The following is a 22,523-nucleotide window of genomic DNA, read 5'->3' as shown; positions in this document are numbered from 1 at the left end:
GGTCGATCCGTGTTTGGCGACATCGCGGTGAACGGACATTGGAAGCGTGTATTCGTCATCGCCCGACTGGCGTATCACCCGGCGTGATGGTATGGGATGCCATTGGTTACACGTCTCAGTCACCTGTGGACGTTACATTTCAGATGTGTTACGACCCGTGGCTCTACCCTTCATTCGATCCCTGCGAAACCCTACATTTCAGCAGGATAATGCACGACCGCATGTTGCAGGTCCTGTACGGGCCTTTCTGGATACAGAAAATGTTCGACTGCTGCCCTGGCCAGCACATTCTCCATATCTCTCACCAACTGAAAACGTCTGGCCAATGGTGGCCGAGCAACTGGCTCGTCACAATACGCCAGTCACTACTCTTGATGAACTGTGGTATCGTGTTGAAGCTGCATGGGCAGCTGTACCTGTACATGCCATCCGAGCTGTGTTTGACTCAATGCCCAGGCGTATCAAGGCCGTAATTACGGCCAGAGGTAGTTGTTCTGGGTACTGATTTCTCAGGACCTATGCACCCAAATTTCGTGAAAATGTAATCACATGTCAGTTCTAGTGTAATATATTTGTCCAATGAATACCCGATTATCATCTTCATTTCTCCTTGGTGTAACGATTTTAATGGCCAGTAGTGTAATTTACATTTTCTTTTCATATAGTTAAATGATTGTCACCCTGTGACATCCTAATCCCCCTGTATTAGAAGAAATTGAGAACGGAGTCAAACCAGTCGTTAGTTGATGAGTGGACGAACGTGTGTGCAGAGATGCAGCTGGGAGTGGTGACGGCTGTGCTGTTAGTGGTGCTGGTGCTGGTGGGTGGTGGCGGCTGCTCGCGGCACTCGCGGCCGCCGTCGTGCTCTGCGCACCTGGGCACGCTGCACAGCGTGGTGGCGTGGTGCGCGGTGCGCTACCGCCGCGGCGTCGACGACGTGCTGGGGGCGGTGCGGCGCTGCGCGGACGCGCGCGACGTGCTCGTGAAGCGCCTGCCGGACCCGTCTCGCAGCGCCGCGGCGCCGCTGCTGCCGGGCGAGCTGCTGGTGGGCGTGTCGCGCGTGCTGCACGGGCGGGCCCGCGAGGAGCGCTCGAGCTGGCGCCACTGCCGCGTCGCCAGCCCGCGCGGGCGCCTCTCGTTCGGCACGGCGTGCCTCGGCCGCTGGGAGGACCGGCCCAGCCGCTGCCGCCAGTCCTTCGTGTGGCTGGCCGCAGAAATGGCCGACAACCACTCGACGGGTGTCTGCGTCTGGGACGCGATGCGGACCACCGGCGTGGGGGGCCTCCGGCTCGACGCCGACAGCAGCAGCAGCAGCGACAGCGACAGCGGCAGTGACAGCGACAGCGACAGTGACAGTGACAGCGACAGCGGCAGTAGCGGCAGCAGGGTGAGTACCACAGGGCTTCATCTTAGCTCTAAAAGTACTCTGTAATCCACTCACAAACGGGTCGTTACTTGCAAACACGTAATTTCATTATTTTAATAAATACAGCAACAAGCCACTTTGTTATGTATTTTTATTTAAGCTAATAAGTGTTTTCGGATTTCATCTATCTTCAATTAAGGTAGTATACCAGACGAACGTGTGGTTCCTGAACAGGGGCAGCAGCCTTTTTCAGTAGTTGCAAGGGCAACAGTCTGGATGATTGACTGATCTGGCCTTGTAACAATAACCAAAACGGCCTTGCTGTGCTGGTACTGCGAACGGCTGAAAGCAAGGGGAAACTACGGCCGTAATTTTTCCCGAGGGCATGCAGCTTTACTGTATGATTAAATGATGATGGCGTCCTCTTGGTTAAAATATTCCGGAGGTAAAATAGTCCCCCATTCGGACCTTCGGGCGGGGACTACTCAACAGGATGTCGTTATCAGGAGAAAGAAAACTGGCGTTCTACGGATCGGAGCGTGGAATGTCAGATCACTTAATCGGGCAGGTACGTTAGAAAATTTAAAAACGGAAATGGATAGCTTAAAGTTAGATATAGTGGGAATTTGTGAAGTTCGGTGGCAGGAGGAACAAGACTTCTGGTCAGGTGACTACAGGGTTATAAACACAAAATCAAATAGGGGTAATCCAGGAGTAGGTTTAATAATGAATAGGAAAATAGGAATGCGGGTAAGCTACTACAAACAGTATAGTGAATGCATTATTGTGGCCAAGATAGATACGAAGCCCACACCTACTACAGCAGTACAAGTTTATATGCTAACTAGCTCTGCAGATGACGAAGAAATTGAAGAAATGTATGATGAAATAAAAGAAATTATTCAGATAGTGAAGGGTGACGAAAATTTAATAGGAATTCGGTAGTAGGAAAAGGGACAGAAGGAAACGTAGTAGGTGAATATGGATTGGGACTAAGAAATGAAAGAGGAAGCCGCCTTGTAGAATTTTGCACAGAACACATCATAGCTAACACTTGGTTTAAGAATCATGAAAGAAGGTTGTATACATGGAAGAACCGTGGAGATACTAAAAGGTATCAGATAGATAATATAATCGTAAGACAGAGATTTAGGAACCAGGTTTTAAATTGTAAGACATTTCCAGGGGCAGATGTGGACTCTGACCACAATCTATTGGTTATGACCTGTAGATTAAAACTGAAGAAACTGCAAAAAGGTGGGAGTTTAAGGAGATGGGACCTGGAAAAACTGAAAGAACCAGAGGTTGTACAGAGTTTCAGGGAGAGCGTAAGGGAACAATTGACAGGAATGGGGGAAAGAAATACAGTAGAAGAAGAATGGGTAGCTTTGAGGGATGAAGTAGTGAAGGCAGCAGAGGATCAAGTAGGTAAAAAGACGAGGGCTAGTAGAAATCCTTGGGTAACAGAAGAAATATTGAATTTAATTGATGAAAGGAGAAAATATAAAAATGCAGTAAATGAAGCAGGCAAAAAGGAATACAAACGTCTCAAAAATGAGATCGACAGGAAGTGCAAAATGGCTAAGCAGGGATGGCTAGAGGACAAATGTAAGGATGTAGAGGCTTATTCCCCTAGGGGTAAGATAGATACTGCCTACAGGAAAATTAAAGAGACTTTTGGAGATAAGAGAACCACTTGTATGAACATCAAGAGGTCAGATGGAAACCCAGTTCTACGCAAAGACGGGAAAGCAGAAAGGTGGAAGGAGTATATAGAGGGTCTATACAAGGGCGATGTACTTGAGGACAATATTATGGGAATGGAAAAGGATGTAGATGAAGATGAAATGGGAGATACAATACTGCGTGAAGAGTTTGACGGAGCACTGAAAGACCTGAGTCGAAACAAGGCCCCGGGAGTAGACAACATTACATTAGAACTAATGATAGCCTTGGGAGAGCCAATGCTGAGAAAACTCTCCCATCTGGTGAGCAAGATGTATGAGACAGGGGAAATGCCCTCAGACTTCAAGAAGAATATAATAATTCCGATCCCAAAGAAAGCAGGTGTTGACAGATGTGAAAATTACCGAACAATCAGTTTAATAAGCCACAGCTGCAAAATACTAACACAAATTCTTTACAGACGAATGGAAAAACTAGTAGAAGCCGACCTCGGGGAAGATCAGTTTGGATTACGTAGAAATACTGGAACACGTGAGGCAATACTGATCTTACGACTTATCTTAGAAGAAAGATTAAGGAAAGGCAAACCTACGTTTCTAGCATTTGTAGAAAAAGCTTTTGACAATGTTGACTGGAATACTCTCTTTCAAATTCTAAAGGTGGCAGGGGTAAAATACAGGGAGCGAAAGGCTATTTACAATTTGTACAGAAACCAGATGGCAGTTATAAGACTCGAGGGACATGAAAGGGAAGCAGTGGTTGGAAAGGGAGTAAGACAGGGCTGTAGCCTCTCCCCGATGTTATTCAATCTGTATATTGAGCAAGCAGTAAAGGAAACAAAAGAAAAATTCGGAGTAGGTATTAAAATCCATGGAGAAGAAATAAAAACTTTGAGGTTCGCCGATGACATTGTAATTCTGTCAGATACAGCAAAGGACTTGGAAGAGCAGCTGAACGGAATGGACAGTGTCTTGAAAGGTGGGTATAAGATGAACATCAACAAAAGCAAAACGAGGATAATGGAATGTAGTCGAATTAAGTCGGGTGATGCTGAGGGAATTAGATTAGGAAATGAGACACTTAAAGTAGTAAAGGAGTTTTGCTATTTGGGGAGCAAAATAACTGATGATGGTCGAAGTAGAGAGGATATAAAATGTAGACTGGCAATGGCAAGGAAAGCGTTTCTGAAGAAGAGAAATTTGTTAACATCAAGTATAGATTTGAGTGTCAGGAAGTCATTTATGATAGTATTTGTATGGAGCGTAGCCATGTATGGAAGTGAAACATGGACGATAAATAGTTTGGACAAGAAGAGAATAGAAGCTTTCGAAATGTGGTGCTACAGAAGAATGCTGAAGATTAGTAGATCACATAACTAATGGGGAAGTATTGAATAGGATTGGGGTAAGAGAAGTTCGTGGCACAACTTGACCATAAGAAGGGATTGGTTGGTAGGACATGTTATGAGGCTTCAAGGGATCACCAATTTGGTATTGGAGGGCAGCGTGGAGGGTAAAAATCGTAGAGGGAGACCAAGAGATGAATACACTAAGCAGATTCAGAATGATGTAGGTTGCAGTAGGTACTGGGAGAACAAGAAGCTTGCACAGGATAGAGTAGCACGGAGAGCTGCATCAAACCAGTCTCAGAACTGAAGACCGCAACAACAACAACAGGGTGTTACAATAAGGTACCACGAAACTTTCAGGAAACATTCTTCACACACAAAGAAAGAAAATATGTTATGTGAACATGTGTCCAGAAACGCTTACTTTCCATGTTAGAGCTCATTTTATTACTTCTCATCAAATCACATTAATCATGGAATGGAAACACACAGCGTGACTTCAAACACTTTGCTACAGGAAATGTTCAAAATGTTCTCCGTTAGCGAGGATACATGCATCCACCCTGCGTCGCATAGAATCCCTGATGCTCTGATACAGCCCTGGAGAATGGCGTATTGTATCACAGCCGTCCACAATACGAGCACGAAGAGTCTCTACATTTGGTACCGGGATTGCGTAGACAAGAGCTTTCAAATGCCCCCATAAATGAAAGTCAAGAGGGTTGAGGTCAGGAGAGCGTGGAGGCCATGAAATTGGTCCGCCTCTACCAATCCATCGGTCACCGAATCTGTTGTTGAGGAGCGTACGAACACTTCGACTGAAATGTGCAGGAGCTCCATCGTGCATGAACCACATGTTGTGTCGTACTTGTAAAGGCACATGCTCTAGCAGCACAGGTAGAGTATCCCGTATGAAATCATAATAACGTGCTCCATTGAGCGTAGGTGGACGAAACTAAAATGAGCTCTAACATGGAAATTAAGCGTTTCCGAACACATGTCCACATAATATCTTTTCTTTATTTGTGTGTGAGGAATGTTTCCTGAAAGTTTGGCCATACCTTTTTGTAACATCCTGTATAGAGTGAAGAGCTTAATATCGTGTAAGGCCCTCGCAAGCACGCAATAGTCCCGCAATACGATGTGGCGTGGACTTGACTGTAGTTCAATTCTTTTATTCTTGGCGGCTCGCGCATGCCGGCTCAGACGCGGGAGCTTGCTGCGTTGCCATTTGCAAACGACGTACGCGCCAAGAGAAGCTGCGCCATAGTATACTATGGCATAGTTCGCAAACTTACGTTTAGGGGCGAGCGCGCAATTTATGAAGTAAAGCCACCCTGGCCGCATTAACCCTTTCGCTGCTACAGAGACCTGCTCCCTGCATTGCTCGCCTGTGTTTACACATGATGTTCCGACTGCTTTGACACACATATCATTCGATTTCAAAAAAACTATTTGGCCCCAAAATTTGATTTTTACACATCTTCTTGACTGATACATTCCCCCTATAAATGACTTAATTTTGTTTCGATGTTCAACGCAGTTACTGTGCAGAATTAAATGTAGCAAACCATTGCACGGAACTTTGAAGAGTTTGCAGAGGTAAAAGTCCATAGCGTATACTTTCCGTATGGTCGATTTTAGTTACTACAATGTTGAGAATGAAATGTGGACAAGATACCTAAATTTCATATAAAATTTACTGTATAACAATATCTCATTTAATTTAAATACCAGATAGGTGTCGCATGTAATATTGAGAAATATTCCATCTTTCGCGACTGTAATAAAAGTTTTATTTATACCAGAGTCATTTCACTTTTTTCTTAAAAGTTCTAATTTAAACAAAGTTGGCGAAGTACACAAGACTGAATTGTGGACGTAATGAAACATAGAAACTAAAATATATTGTCAGTGAGGCGCAGTGCGAAAACAATTTGTGTTTCTCACAACGGACAGCAAATACTTGCCAAAACATAGATCAGTCGACGGAAACATTAAATATGATGATGTTGCCCAAGCAGTGTAGCAAAGAATTGCGTCAGACAATCAAGTAGCTCGGCAAAATTCTGCTCTAAATAATACTTTTAATACTGTCACAAAAGAATATATCTCAATATGAATAGTAAAACCGCGACTGCGGAAGAGAAGACAACAAAACAGATAACATGAATATCGTATGTGTGCCTTTTCATTGTTTTTAATTGCTGAGAAAAGAAATATTGGAGGACAAAATTAGAAAAACCGAAAACTTATTATGATTATAATGAAGAGACAAATCACTAGAAATTTCAAAAATTTACATTCAAATGAATAAAATTCATGAAGTAAGACACTTCGATATTGTTCTTCAATAAATAAAATATTAACCACCAAACAAGGTTTTGGACTCAGAAGTTCTCGCTTAGCAGCCAAACACCTTAACCATTACGCTATCGCAGCTCGCCTTTCGACAGAAATCCTCGAGGATTCTAAAATATCACGCAAAATACCGACAAACACTATTGGCATGACTATGAATTACTCACGTTTCGTCGAAGTACAATAGGAAATAAACAATTACCGCTGTTCTTTATCGCGAATAAGCGGTTCCTGAGAATGATATAAACACCATTCCTTGCTATCGCCTGAATTTGGAGGCTTATTGCATGTTTGGTTAAATTAATTAATAGAATATGAAGCAATTGGTATAAAGAATGCTTTTTGCAAATTTTCTATAAAAGGAAGTCTGCTATCAAGACATTGCTTTTGTTCAATTACTTTATTTATGACTGAACATTTCTAAAACTGAAGACACTCGTCCATGCTCTGCACTGCAGTCCAGCTCTGGCAACGTCGTTTTCTGTTCATTGGCTGACTGAGTTTTCTGACGTCAGATGCACAGAACGAACTTAAACTCGGTCGCTGTCGTAAATGACGCGTACTATGATGTCTGAAGTAGTGCAGGAGGGAGTTAACACCATGAATCCTGCAGGGCTGCCCACAAATCTGTAAGAGCACGAGGGGTGGAGATCTCTTCTGAACAACACGTTGCAAGGCATCCGAGTTATGCTCAATAATGTTCGTGTCTGGGGAGTTTAGTGTGCAACGGAAGTGTTTAAGCTCAGAATAGTGTTCCTGGAGCCACTCTGTAGCACTGTCCTGCTGGAATTGCCCAAGTCTGTCAGAATGCACAATGGATATGAATGGATGCAGCTACTGAGACAGGAAGATTACGTACATGTCGCCAGTCAGAGTTGTATGTAGACGTATCAGGGTTCCCGTATCACTTCAACTGCACCCCCCCCCCCCACACACACACACCATTACAGAGCCTCATCAGCTTGAACAGTCCCCTGCTGCCCTGCTGACACGGAGGGTCCGTGGATTCACGAGGTTGTCTCCATAACCGTACAGGTCCATCCGCTCGATACAATTTGAAACCAGACTCGTCCTACCAGGCAACATGTTTCCAGTCATCAACAGTCCAATATCTGTGTCGACGGGCCCATGCGAGGCGTAAAGTTCTGTGTAGTGCAGTCATCAAGGATACAAGAGTGGGCCTTCGGCTCCGAAAGCCCATATCCACGATGTTTCGTTGAATGGTTCCCATGTTGACATTTGTTGATTTCCCAGCACTCAAATTTGCAGCAATTTGCGGCAGGGATGCACTTCTGTAATGTTGAACGATCATCTATAGTCGTCGTTGGTCCCGTTCTTTCAAGATCTTTTTCCGGTCGCAGCGATATCGGACATTTGATGTTTTACCGGATTCCTGATATTCACGTACTGTCGTGAAATGGTCGCACGGGAAAGCCCATAATTCATCACTATCTCGTAGATGCTGTGTCCCATTGCTCGTGCATTGATTATGGCAGCACGTTCAAACTCACTTGAAGAATACTTAGTACTGTAGAACACTCAGTATAATGTCGTTTATTGAACCTGAACTACACTTCTCGAACATACACTATATACACACAAAAAACAAATAACTTGTAGACGACCATTCATCAAGAGCGTCGGTGATGTCCATCAGAGCTGGTCCTAGCTCAGCGAAGAACTGGCTGTACTGCTGCTGCGCTGGCCCTATAAAGCCGGCGGAGGCCGGCGGAGTACTCCAACTTTTCCTGTATCTGTGAGGCGCCCTCTGCAGAAAAAGGTTCGCATTAGTCTCTAGCAAGTTCTGTTTGTTTCGAAGAATTGTTTTCCTCTTGGTTGCGCCTGCAAGTGCTTGTGTATGTTGTATGGTACACAGGGGTGTCTTGAGGGTAGTCTGCCTGGCAATGGCCGTTTGTGGCAGACGTAACATACCTCCCCTCTGGGGGGAGCTGCGCAGATCGATAGCTGCTACGTCGTGGAGATCTGCGGCTGTGGCTCCCTGGAGGAGGCTGTGGAGGCTGCCCCTTGGAGAATATGGTGCTGTACGTCCTGCGATGCGGGCTGACCTGCGTACTGGTTGTGATGGTGGCATGGGTGGGACCAGTGGTATCGGTTCGTCTTCATCGGTGGCCATCGGTTTTTGGGGAGGCGCTGAAGAGGGGCTGGGCAGCTGGTCCGTCGGTTGTGGCTGCTGTGTTGGTGGTGCTGGTGGCAGCGACTATTGCCCTGAAACGTCACCCATGCAACGAGTAGATGGCATTAGTGAAGGGGTCTGTGTAGGTGGTGCATAATGGGTTGTAGAGGTGGTGGTGGTCTGTGTCGTAGGGTGCGGTGCAGGTGTCGCAGGGTAGTGAGGACGCAATTGATATCGATGACGATGGACTATGTGGCCATCCAAGATGACATCAAAAAGTTGGCGACCCCAGGAACGCTGTATGACGGCGGGCAGCCAACCTGCTTTAGTGCCAAAACCTTGAGTCAAGACCAAGGAGCCAGGGAAGAACCGGGGCTGTCCAGGAGGAATCTGAAGTCTTGGAGAGGGCAAGAGAAGATGTAGGAGGGTCTTGGGTTGGGGCCATGGAGTACTTCCGCTGGGCTTTTGTCCCGTATCAGAGTGGCTCGGTAGGAACTGAGGAATAGCGTCAGAGCATCTTCAAGGGAGTGGTATTTGGTATATTTGAACATTTGTGCCTTGATAGTTCTGACCAGGCGTTCCGCTTCCCCATTGGATTGGGGATGGAAGGGTGGGGTAAGAAGATGCTGGATGCCATTGTTGGTGCAAAAGGAGAGGAATTCCTGCCTGCGAAATTGTCGTCCATTGTCCGTGACTATGGCTTTCGGTAATCCTTCCAAGCAAAGTATTTTTGGGAGGGCTGATAAGGTAATGTGCGTGATGATTGCTGAACACTGAACGATGTACAGGAAATGGCAAAATGCATCCGTGACTAGGAGCCATTGGTGGCCCAGAAATGGTCCCGCGAAGTCAAGATGGAAGCATTCCCAGGGATCGTTCAGCATAGGCCAGGGAATGATTTTTTTTTGGGGGGGGGCAGGGCAATTGTTGGGCACAGACGGTACAGCACTGCACCATCTCTGTGATGTCAGACATGAGGCCGATCCAAAAAACATGCCTTCTTGAGAGGGATTTGGTGCGAATGATCTCCTAATGCCCTTGGTGAAGAATGTGGAGGATCATTAGCTGCAGGGATCTCGGAACGATGACCCTCGGTTCTGATGAATCTAAGCGAAGGAGGACTCTATCCACCACCGAAAGCTGGTGTCGGATGGAATAGTACAACCGGAGGTGGCGTTGACCCTGAGGAGGTGGCGAGGATGGCCAACCATGGAGAACGCGGTGTCGGACGACTCAGAGGAGGGAATCTTCTGTGGTGGCTGCAGCTACTTTGACAGCTGTAATGGGAAATGCCTCAGGGCCTCTTGGATGTCATCATCAATCTGAAAAACGAGGAGGTCCAAATGATCAAAAGCAGGGTCCAGACCTTGTGGTAGATGTGACAAGGCATCTGCGTTGGAATGCTGCGAGGTGGTACAGAAATGCATGGTGTAGCGAAATTGGGATAGGAACAACGCCCAACGCTGGAGACGTTGGGATGTTTTGGTCGGTAATCGCGTGGAAGGCGCAAATAAAGAGAGGAGCGGTTTGTGGTCTGTAATAATGTGAAAGGACTTGCCATAGAGAAAGGGATAGAACTTGGAACAGGCAAAAACCATGGCAAGTGCTTCTTTCTCAATTTGGGAATATTTGATTTGTGCTGTGGAGAGAGCTTTTGATGTGTATGCTATGGGGCTCTGTGCCATCTGTTGGAGAAATGAACATTTAGAAATATTACGTTTCAGACCCGCAGTTCGAAAGCGGAGGAAGAGGAGGCGGAGGTTGGCTATGTGCTCTTCAGAGGAGGACCCCATGATGACTATGTCGTCTAAGTAATTTATACAGCCCGGGATATCAGTGAGAAGATGTTCAAGGTATCTTTGAAAGATTGCAGGAGCACTGGCTAATCCGAACATGAGTCGGTTTAGTTGGAAGAGGCCGAAAGGAGTATTTATAACAGTGTATTGTTGGGAGGAAAGATCAAGAGGAATTTGGAGATATGCTTCTGCTAGGTCGATTTTGGTACAGTAGGAGCCCCCTTGCAAAAAGGGTCTTCCGGTAGTGGAAGGGGATAGTTGCCAACGAGAAGCTGAGGGTTGACTGTAGACTTAAAGTCACCGCAGAGGCGAAGGAGGCGGCCTGGCTTCTGTACGATGAGTAAAGGTGTGGACCACAAGCTGAACTGTACGGGGAGGCAAACCCCTTCATATTGAAGACGTTGGAGTTCTTCTTTCAGTGGCTGTTGTAGTACCACGAGTACCTGGTGTACCCGGAAGTAGCGGGGCCGGACGGCGGGACGGAGTTGGAGCGAGGCCTCAAAGTCCTTGACGCAGCCTGTGCCCGGTGAAAACAGGTCCTGGAATTCATTACAGAGTGCATCAACTTCAGGAAAAGGAACGTGCTGAGACACTAGGTGAACATCGTCCACAACGGAAAATCCGAATACGCGTAAGGCGTCCAGTCTGAATAAGCCTGTTGTGGAGGAATTGTTGACAACCAGAAACGTGACTGGACGGTGAACCGATTTGTAATTGCCGTGAGCCGTGAATTGTCCTAGAAGAGCTATCTCTTGCTTATTGTACGCCAGTAGGGGCTTAGTGGCTGGAGAAAGGGGTGGTGAACCAATGTGGGCATATGAAGTGTAATTAATCCATGATACTGCTGCGCCTGTGTCCACTTGCAGATGCATAGGCTTGTCATTGATAGTGACGTCTATAAAAATTTTTGATGTCGAGGAGTTGTCTACCTGGTTGACGTCCATTGGGGTGTTGTTCAAGCCGTCTGGATATTGCCTTGGCTGGCGGTTGCTAGAGGTGGTTGTTTTTGCGCGACAAACGGACGCTAAATGGCCTTCCATGCTACAGTGTGTGCATTGCGCCCAGCGGTCTGGGCAATCTTCTCTATCATGTGTGGAATAGCAGGTGGGGCAGGAGGGCAGGCGGAGACGATCCCCACGACGAAGTTGTCGGTTGTGTTGTTGCTGCAGTGGCTTCTGGCCTTGGCCGGCATGGTGCGACTCGGCGTCTTGTTGTGGACGGCGGTCTCCGACTGCGGCGGCGGTAGGAGCGCGGCGTTGAGCCCTGGATTGCTGCGACGTCTTCGGTGTCCGTCGTGGAGTCATCACGGATTGCTGGTGCTACGTCTGCCCAGGATTCCAGTCGACGATCGGCGGCTGTAGAAATTTCGAACTTATAGGCTAGTTCTATGACCTGCTCGACGGTCGGGTCTTCTAGCTTGAGGGCGTCGTGGCGGAAGGCGGCGTCTGTATCAAGTGGCCACGCACCATGTCATTAGCGTATGATTCTTGGAAAGATATGTGTGAAACTTACATTTCCTGCTGAGATCTTGCAGTTCGGTGGCCCACTGGCGGTAGGTCTACTCGGGTTTCTTCCTGCATTGGTAGAACTCGACGCGGGCTCCGAGTACATGATATCGGCGTTTGTAGTAGGCATTTAACGTCGCACAGATGGCGGTGAAGGTGAGGGAGTCGGGGTCAAGCGACTGTAGTTTCGTGAGCAGGATGTACATCTTCGATTGGTTCCATGACAAGAAAAAAGCAGGCTGTCTGTCTTCTTGGGTGACTTGATAAATCGTGAAGTGTTGCCAGATACGTCGTTCGTATGTTTCCCAATTCTTCAACTTCATCGTTGAATGCTTGGAACGGCAATGGCGTTGCGGGGCGGTGGAGGCTTCGGATTTCGGCGGTCAGTTGTGTCTGAGTTTCCAAAAACTGGTGCAGAAGTCCTTGAAAGAATTGTTGCCATTCTGTAGGTGATGCTGTTGTAACCATGACATTCGTCGGTTCGTTCCACTATACTCGTCGCCACTGAAGAATATTTAGTATTGTAGAACACTCAGTGTAATGTCGTTTATTGAAACTGAATTACACTTCTCGAACAATCACTATATACACACACAAAAAAACAAATAACTTGTAGACAACCATTCATCAAGAGCGTCGGTGAGGTCCATCAGAGCTGGTCATAGCTCAGCGAGGAACTGGCTGTACTGCTGCTGCGCTGGCCTTATAAAGCCGGCGGAGGCCGGCGGAGTACTCCAACTTTCCCTGTATCTGTGAGGCGCCCTCTGCAGAAAAAGGTTCGCATTAGTCTCTAGCAAGTTCTGTTTGTTTTGAAGAATTGTTTTCCTCTTGGTTGCGCCTGCAAGTGCTTGTGTATGTTATATGGTACACAGGGGTGTCTTGAGTGTAGTCTGCCTGGCAGTGGCCGTCTGTGGCAGACGTAACACACTTAAATCTTGATAAGCTGCCATTGTAGCAGTAGTAACTGATATAACAACTGCGCTGAACACTTGTTGTTTTATGTAGGCGTGGGCGACCGCAGCGTCGTATTCTGCCTGTTTACATATCTCTGTATTTGAATACGTATTTCTATACCAGTTTCTTTGGAATTTCAGTGCATTTGAATCGTACATTCTTACGACATCGTCAGCAAATGGGATGCTGCAGCTGTTTTGTGCAAAATAACAATTTTGTTTAGGTACTACACTTTATGAGATGTACATTTAAGATATGTTGCTGTTTAGGTGTACTTATTGTCTACTCACCTTGCTATTATTCCTATTTTTGTCGTTATGGATGTGGCGCAAACACTATTTTACTTATTTTTGCGCAAAAACAGCCAATTATCCGCCATGTTGCCAACTGAAATCTTTGTTTTCATCCGAAAATAGACATTTTGTCGAAGATTACGTTTTGCTTATAGGTCCTGGCTTACAGTTTCTGTATGACTAAAAAGAATTGAAACTGTTTAACTAAAATGTGCTGAGTATGCTATATAGGTATGAAATAAGTGCGTTAATGACTGTTTGGATTATGCAATCTATTACCAAAAATATTTTATTTAGAAGAATTAATATTGCCTTTCTCCTCTCCTTCTCTTCACCGTTGGGGTGATACTTACAAAAAGTAAAGACAGAACAACAGATTTACATTACGTAGAACTCTGCTGGGTGCGCCGGATGGGCTCACACTGGATTATATTTTGTTCAGTGCGGTGCTTAGTATATGGCTGTATGCGCAAATAATGAAAATTTCTTAGAAAAAATTTTGTTTTCTCGATCTCTTTGGCCATTTGGGATGCTCATTTGTGAGATTACACTTCGTTTTCTTCAGATTAGTTCATTCTTTTTCCTTTGTTGGCCAGGTGGAGTATTTGTAAGTTGCGAGCTCTGTCTGGCATTTGATGTTGTGGCTATGTCCTGATTGAGACTCGAATATGTAGTACTCTAATTGAAGAGACGTGAAAGCTCAAAACATGTATTAGCTCAAATAAAATTACGTAGCCAAGTGGCTGATTGCTCTGTTTATTAAAGTAATATAACCCACAGCCAATGGGCTCAACAGCTAGTCAGATGGATAAATTATTGTGGTCATTTTAGATTTTCTGCACGCTAATGGGATTTCAGTATCACTGTCTGGACATCAGTTGAGTAAAGCAGTTCGATGCTCTTCTCAAAAACACTCAGAAAATTGACTTTGCATGTTTCTGTCCACTTAAAGTGTACAAAGTTTCGTTTGACAGAGCCTTCTGGAACGATCCCCTACATGCGTATCCTGTCATGTCCACAGACTCCCGTAGGTTGATCTCTTGGTGAAATATCTGAAAAATATTTCCAGGGATCGTGCAAATTGTACCCTATTCAGCTTTTAATGCTGAGTGGTTTCTTCAAAATTTATTTTCAGCATAAACGATGCAATTAATCGGTCCAGTTTTACGTGTACACATCTAAAGCAGGGAGGTACCTCCTCACTCTTATCTGCAGGCATAGCCTTAATAAGGTAATCTCTGAGGAGTGGCACCCATCAGTGAACACAATAACGACTACACACAGTAGTGAGAAAAAAACAGTGGATACCATAACATGTCCCATAAACTGTAAAATCCACCCACAGAGATACAATCTGTACTCTAAAAGCATTCCTATCATTATTGATTCATAATTTTTTGATAATGGTTTTAACTAATTGAAAATTAATTGACTCTTGCGATGTGGACAATTGCTCTGGTTTAAATTAACTCAATTCCAATTTCATTTCCTTAGACTTAATAAAATTTAATGAAACTTGAAAAACACATAAGTTTTCTCTGAAATCACGTAACAACAATCCAAGAATTACAAAAACGGAACTTAACAAAAGTTGCATTTCACATGTATAATCTCTCTCAGACAAAATTTCAAAATCTAATTGTTCATTGTATTTCTTTCTCTAAGAGAGATAAATCCTAACAAAAAATAAGAAGAAAGATTCCTGTTCTGGATGTCTGGCGAACCAAGAATGTTGCCCTATAGAACCACTGCTGCAAATAAAACAAACTTAATCATTACCTGTAATCCATTCTTCATAAATATTATCGTATCAATTTAAAAATCAATTCATTTTTTTTCTCCGGAATAAGTCTTCTACTGATTCAGAATATAATTCCAAAAAACTCCGGTGTGAGTCCCTTGCTGCTACTGTACCAAAACTCGACTGTTGCCATCCAACACCAATGATCAAATGACTATCTCCTCACCTCTCTTTGCGATCAACACATAAATCTGGCGGGCATCTTCGCAGAGCAGATATCACTTCTGACTTATCTCTACGCGGCGCAGCATCTCTGTCGAGACATCACGCGCATTTCTAAGCAATTATTATATTCCACAGGTGAATTTCTGAATAGATAGTATCAGTAATTGTTTGTATAGGATTCAGCAAATTTTTTGTGGATTGAAATTTTTCAAAAACCAGTTCTGTGAAGAGGTAACACGGATCGATGTTTTCGCAGAGAAAGTGTTTCTTATTTGTAAACCTACTGGGGAGTTCAACATCACAATGAGTTGTTGCGAATATGCTTCCTCGGACATGTAAGGAACTAAACTAAACCAAGCTAAACTGACACACAGAGAAAGATTGATGAAAGTGGTAAAACAGCTGTTGTGTGAGAAAGATCACTTCGCAGTGTCACTGCTAAATGCATAAAAAGGATGTATGGTATTACTGGGTTTTCTCTCTTTCACATGCACATTACGTCGAGGAGACAAAAAGTCATGGGATAGCGTTATGCACATATACAAACGGCGGTAGTATCGCGTACACAAGATATAAAATGGCTTTGCATTGGCGGAGTTGTCATGTGTACTCAGTTGATTCATGTGAAAAGGTTTCCGGCATGTTTATGGCCCCACGACAGGAGTTAACATACTTTGAATACGGAATGGTTGTTGTAGCTAGACGCATGGGACATCGGAAATCGTTAGGGAATTAAATATTTCGAGATCCACAGTGTCAAGAGTGCGCTGAAAATACAAAATTTTGGGCAGTACCTCTCCGCACGAACAACGAAGTGGCCGACGGCCTTCACTTAATGACTGAGAACATTGGTGCTAGCGTAGAGTTGTCTGTGCTAACAGACAAGCAACACTGCGTGAAATAACCGCAGAAAACAATGCGAGACATACGACGAGCGAATGCGCTAGAGCAGTGGTTCCCAACAGGTGATGCGCGGACCCCCAGGGGGCCGCGAGCTATGCCAGAGGGGTCCGCAAGATGCTATTAGAATAAAAAATATATTAACTATATTTCGTATGATAACAGAATTTTTGTTTTGGCCGCTCAATATTTTTTCAATAATGAATGTCAATGTTTTTTCTAAGTACCAAAATTAGAAAATGTATAAAAAGACTCTTAAGGGCCTCCGGAACGCCCTATACTTGCAATGTTAAAATAACGCTTATAAATTACATCTTTCCTCACAAAGTATTTGAGGTAGGAAGTTGAACTTTTTGCAGATTATTTATTGGAATATGGGCTACAACTTAACACAGGGATTTTAAAAAATTTTAGTTCAGTTATTAAAGATGATTTTTTTTCAATTGTAATGAAAATTCACAACACTTTTTTGCAATTTTTTATTTATATATTCAAAAATATACAGTTCTTTGGAAAAAGGCTGTGTTAAATTATGCAGAAGGTACTGTGTAACATTTACTGAAAGTTTGAAACAAATATGTTTGGAAGATCCTTAGAAAACATGTAATTAGTATGAGAAAATAAAAGTTTTGGGAATCGAGCGACAAAGATTGGATTAACTTTTTAGTGCATTCCAGGTCCATAGGATGGATTATCTTCATCCTCTGCAAACTCCTCCTCCAGCTTCCTCTTGTTCCTCCTCCTGTTTACTCTTGCTTGTATTTCTAGACTCTTTACAGCCCTGTCTGCAGCCCGAAGGCGTTCCTTGTCTAAAGCAAGCATCGCTCGTACCATGTTAGAACCTATCTTCATTCCCATATTTCTAAATACCTTGCACCTTACAATGTTGCCATCACTGAAAGTCGCAACAGCAACTTTACTTTTACTCATTATTATACTTCAACAAAACAGAGACTCAAGAAACAGAATTAATTACGAATATTTTCGAGATAACGACAGAGTAAATAAACATGAAACAATCGACAATCACACCAGCGATATATATTGAACCATCACAGGTTAGCCACAACACATACTTTATCTCACATCACTAAAATGTACCTGATGAACACGGACGTTAATAATAACACCATTTGACAGCAGTTTAACAGCGCCACAGTGGGTCACGCCCATGTAGAACACATTTCAAAAAAAATTTAAAAATAGTTGTAGTCTTCGGAGTTGAATAAATTATATATCTATTAAAATGTAATAGTCTGCAGATTCAGAAAACGCAAAAAAGTAAAAATTGAACTTTTTAGTACTTGATACGGTGATATGACAAGGTACCAATCATGCTCGAAGAGGGGGTCCTCGAGAAAATTTTGTTGGGAACCCCTGCGCTAGAGCAATGCGGCGAAATTTGGCGTTAACAGGCTATGGCACCAGATAACCGACAGCCTGCAGCCCTCCACTGGACTCGTGACCATATCGGTCGGATCATAGACGACTGGAAAACCATGGTCTGATGAGATGTCCCGATTTCAGTTGGTAAGAGCTGATAATAGCGTTCGAATGAGGTGCAGACCCCACGAAGTCACGCGCTTAAGTTGTCAACAAGGCACTGTGTAAGCTAGTGGTGGCTCCATAGTGGTGTGGGCTTTGTTTACATGGAATGGACTTGGTCCTCTACATCTACATCTACATCTACATCCATACTCCGCAAGCCACCTGTCGGTGTGTGGCGGAGGGTACCTTGAGTACCTCTATCGGTTCTCCCTTCTATTCCAGTCTCGTATTGTTCGTGGAAAGAAGGATTGTCGGTATGCCTCTGTGTGGGCTCTAATCTCTCTGATTTTATCCTCATGGTCTCTTCGCGAGATATACGTAGGAGGGAGCAATATACTGCTTGACTCTTCGGTGAAGGTATGTTCTCGAAACTTTGACAAAAGCCCGTACCGAGCTACTGAGCGTCTCTCCTGCAGAGTCTTCCACTGGAGTTTATCTATCATCTCCGTAACGCTTTCGCGATTACTAAATGATCCTGTAACGAAGCGCGCTGCTCTCCGTTGGATCTTCTCTATGTCTTGTATCAACCCTATCTGGTACGGATCCCACACTGCTGAGCAGTATTCAAGCAGTGGGCGAACAAGCGTACTGTAACCTACTTCCTTTGTTTTCGGATTGCATTTCCTTAGGATTCTTCCAATGAATCTCAGTCTGGCATCTGCTTTACCGACAATCAACATTATATGATCATTCCATTTTAAATCACTCCTAATGCGTACTCCCAGATAATTTATGGTATTAACTGCTTCCAGTTGCTGACCTGCTATTTTGTAGCTAAATGATAAAGGATCTATCTTTCTGTGTATCCGCAGCACATTACACTTGTCTACATTGAGATTCAGTTGCCATTCCCTGCACCATGCGTCAATTCGCTGCAGATCCTCCTGCAGATCCTCTGAGCAAACTGAACCGATCATTGACTATAAATTTTATGTTCCCAAACAACGATGGGATTTTTGTGAATGACAATGCACCATGTCACCGGGCCACAATTGTTCACTACTGGTTCAAGAACATTCTGGATAATTCGGGCGAATTATTTGGCCACACTGGATTGGCACTGAACATTTATGAGACATAACCGAGAGGTCAGTTTGTGCACAAACTCCTGCACCGGCAACATCTTCGCAGTTATGGATGGCTATAGTGGCAGCATGGCTCACTATTTCTGCAGGGGAATTCTGACGAATTGTTGAGTCCCAGCCACGACGAGATGCCCCACTGCGCCGGGCAAAAGGAGGTCCGAAACGCTTTTGGGAGGTATCCCATGACTTATGACGTCTGTGTTTACTGGGTTCAGCAACACCGAAACATAGCTGCGTTTCGGCACCGTGTGTGAAAATATTGCACAGATTACTCTGCATTTCCATTAGGTCATCGAACAATGACACTTTCCTTTGAAAAGGGCACAGCCGATATTCTTTTCCAGTCCAAACAGTGCTCTATCTCTAATGATATGCCAGTCTACGTTAACCTCTGCTCTTCTTTTCTGTACTGTAGGTGCGGAAGAGTTCTCAGAATTTTTCGTTCTTTTCTCTTTTTCAGGATCTGTCTATCGAAGACGATTCTGAGTCTGTTTACACTTGCACTACCGATCCTAATGGCGGGTACGACAGGTAAGTTCACAGTTCATGTAAGTACAACTGAAATCGAGACAGGAAATTCTTTTATGAAACATTACGTGTGGACATTGCTTCATCGTGACTTTTCCTTCCTCAGTGACTCACGGCACGAGTTCGTGATGATGACGAATCCCAAGCCGAAACTGTACATCAAGAAGAAATGCGGCCAGGAGCGAGCCGACATTCGAGACTTTGTGGGGATCGACATGATGTTCATCAAACAAGTGAAGATGAGAGCGATCAACTGGTTCAACTGCTCGCTGTGGAACACAATCAGCGACCAGATGGTGTATCGAGACTCTTACGGCGACATCAATGACTACAGCTCGGTTGCGGAAGAGTCACAAGATAGAGAGGGTAACTATCTGAGCGTTCTCTCCCAGTGCTACACCTCAGCCGCTCATTCCACGGGAAACAGGGGAGAGGGGGGGGGGGCGGTAGTTAGCGATAGAGGGCTGGGCTGAAGGGCGCTTGAAAATCACTTTCCAGTTCCAGTTTCCTATGTGTAGCACACAAGCGCTGGTCGTTTCTTCCTGCCGTTGCACAATTTCTCATCTGTGACGTCTTCCCAGTTCTAGATTTTACTACCTGCAACACTTTGGTTCCCCCCCCCCCCCCTCCCCGGCTGTTTGCCCGATATTCATAGCCGAAAGACAATCTTCCTTGTTTACATCTCTTCATTCCAATATGTGACCATACCACTGGAGTCAGCGACTTTTCATGGCGTGCAAAATGTTCAAATGTGTGTGAAATCTTAAGGGACTTAACTGCTAAGGTCATCAGTCCCTAAGCTGATACACTACTTAACCTAAATTATCCTAAGGACAAACACACACACCCATGCCCGAGGGAGGACTCGAACCTCTGCCGGGACCAGCCGCACAGTCCATGACTGCAGCGCCCTAGACCGCTCGGCTAATCCTGCGCGGTCATGGCGTGCATATAATACTTTGATTCAAGATTTCTTATTGCTAGTGAAACGTTTCTTATACATAACGATTCAGTATGAGGTTACAAACCTTCAGGGATGATGGAGAAGTGCGAATACGTCAATATAAGGTAAGAGACCCCAGTTTGGAAACGATTGAGTCGAAAGGTGTAAGCGAAAATCTACTCATGTTCCATCTTTGCTCCGAGTAGCGCTCAAACTAAGGGCCCCAGCTTCCAAATTCTGATCATGACGAATAAAATTTCCACAGAATTACTACCCAATGCCCTCTGATAATTTATCCTATTAATGGACTAGTAACGGTGCACATAACGTGATATCAGAGAGACCGAAACACCTGAGTCAAATGGTTCAAATGGCTCTGAGCACTATGGGACCTAACTTCTGAGGTCATCAGTCCCCTAGAACTGAGAACTACTTAAACCTAACTAACCTAAGGACAAAACACACATCCGTACCGGAGGCAGGATTCGAACCTGCGACCGTAGCGGTAGCGCGGTTCCAGACTGTAGCGCCTAGAACCGCTCGGCCACTAAGAGCCGGCACACCTAAGTCTACAGTACAATAATAATGAATTCCATTTACCGGCTCTAGTTTCACAAGATGCTATATTTACCGAAAAAGCAACAATGCAAGCATCATCAACAGTTGACCTCCCAGTCTGAATCCTGTCTCAATTTGTTCTCGACCCTTTCTTGGATTCCGCTCTTGAGGATCTTTTCATAAGCCTTGATGCAGTGTGGTACCAGTGTGACTCCCTTATAGTTTCTACAAACCTTCCTACTCTCTTTCTTGAATGTGAAGTGGTGGATTAATTTATTCTAAATTTAATTTGACTGAATCTCACGGGTTTTACGCAAATTATAGGACTGCTTGGTTAAAACAGTCATGTAATAATGTCGTTCCTCATAAGACTGACAGCACTGGAATATCTCACACTGTGTGGGACACTGTTCTCCGTACACCTCTTTCATCCTGCGATGGATTAGGGAAGCACGATCCCCTTCTGTGTGAAGAAACTGGGTAACTGCTCTTTGTGCTGATCGGCAGGAATGCACGATGCAACGAACTGCAGAAAGAACTCCCCAGAAATGAAATTCTTCCAATCCATCTGTGCATGCGACAAACCATTGCTTAACAGTATTAGTTAAAAACAGTTTTGGTTGCAATTTTTATTATTTTTTATTTTCAACTACGCGTTTCACCTTATTTAGGCATCTTCTTGTTGATCTTAATTTGGTATTTCTTAGAACGAGCCTTTGGACAGTGTAGCCAGAGGGCATCGTCGAATAAGTCAGGCCAACATCGCCTTCGTTAAACTCAGTAAAAACTTCCTAGATGGATGTGAGTGACTCCAAGACCTGCATAACGCGTTCCCGTTCACATCTCACTCACGTCCATCTAGGAAGTTTTTACTGAGTTTAACGAAGGCGATGTTGGCCTGATGTATCCGACGATGCCCTTTGACTACACTGTCTAAAGGATCGTTCTAAGAAATACCAAATTAAGATTAACCTGTAGATGCCTAAATAAGGTGGAACGCGTAGTTGAAAACTAAAAAACTAAAAATTGCAACCAAGACTGTTTTTAACTAATGCTCTCCAGAAATGAGTAAACTGCTGAAAAGCCACTAACTTCTCTTGCGCAGCTGGGAATACCACCAAGACATCTCTCACTAGGATTACGTACTATGCCATTACAGAAAGGTCTCCTTTTTAGTTCGGCATACCTTATACGAGGTGCATTCAAGTTCTAAGGCCTCCGATTTTTTTTTCTAATTAACTACTCACCCGAAATCGATGAAACTGGCGTTACTTCTCGACGTAATCGCCCTGCAGACGTACACATTTTTCACAACGCTGACGCCATGATTCCATGGCAGCGGCGAAGGCGTCTTTAGGAGTCTGTTTTGACCACTGGAAAATCGCTGAGGCAATAGCAGCATGGCTGGTGAATGTGCGGCCACGGAGAGTATCTTTCATTGTTGGAAAAAGCCAAAAGTCACTAGAAGCCAGGTCTACATCTACATCTACATTTATACTCTGCAAGCCTCCCAACGGTGTGTGGCGGAGGGCACTTTACGTGCCACTGTCAT

General features: G+C 44.5%; 1 protein-coding gene and 1 long non-coding RNA gene across 2 annotated transcripts in view; both read left to right on the top strand.

Annotated features, from left to right (window-relative positions):
- LOC126163096 (uncharacterized) overlaps positions 1–909 on the top strand; it is a 64,906-nt gene extending 63,997 nt beyond the window's left edge. The window contains exon 3 of the long non-coding RNA XR_007535158.1: positions 771–909. This is a non-coding gene — a long non-coding RNA (uncharacterized LOC126163096). The remainder of the gene's footprint in view (positions 1–770) is intronic.
- A 226-nt stretch (positions 910–1,135) lies between these two features.
- Positions 1,136–22,523, top strand: part of LOC126161231 (adhesion G protein-coupled receptor E3-like) — a 140,727-nt gene continuing 119,339 nt past the window's right edge. The window contains exons 1-3 of the mRNA XM_049916973.1: positions 1,136–1,387; positions 19,403–19,473; positions 19,577–19,836. Of these exons, the coding sequence (XP_049772930.1) occupies positions 1,217–1,387; positions 19,403–19,473; positions 19,577–19,836 (502 nt within the window). The 5' untranslated portion in view covers positions 1,136–1,216. The remainder of the gene's footprint in view (positions 1,388–19,402; positions 19,474–19,576; positions 19,837–22,523) is intronic.

The sequence above is a fragment of the Schistocerca cancellata genome, chromosome 2 (genome assembly GCF_023864275.1).
Source record: "Schistocerca cancellata isolate TAMUIC-IGC-003103 chromosome 2, iqSchCanc2.1, whole genome shotgun sequence".
NCBI lineage: Eukaryota > Metazoa > Arthropoda > Insecta > Orthoptera > Acrididae > Schistocerca > Schistocerca cancellata.
Note: the sequence above shows the minus strand (reverse complement) of the source record. Positions and strands in the feature narration are given on the sequence as shown.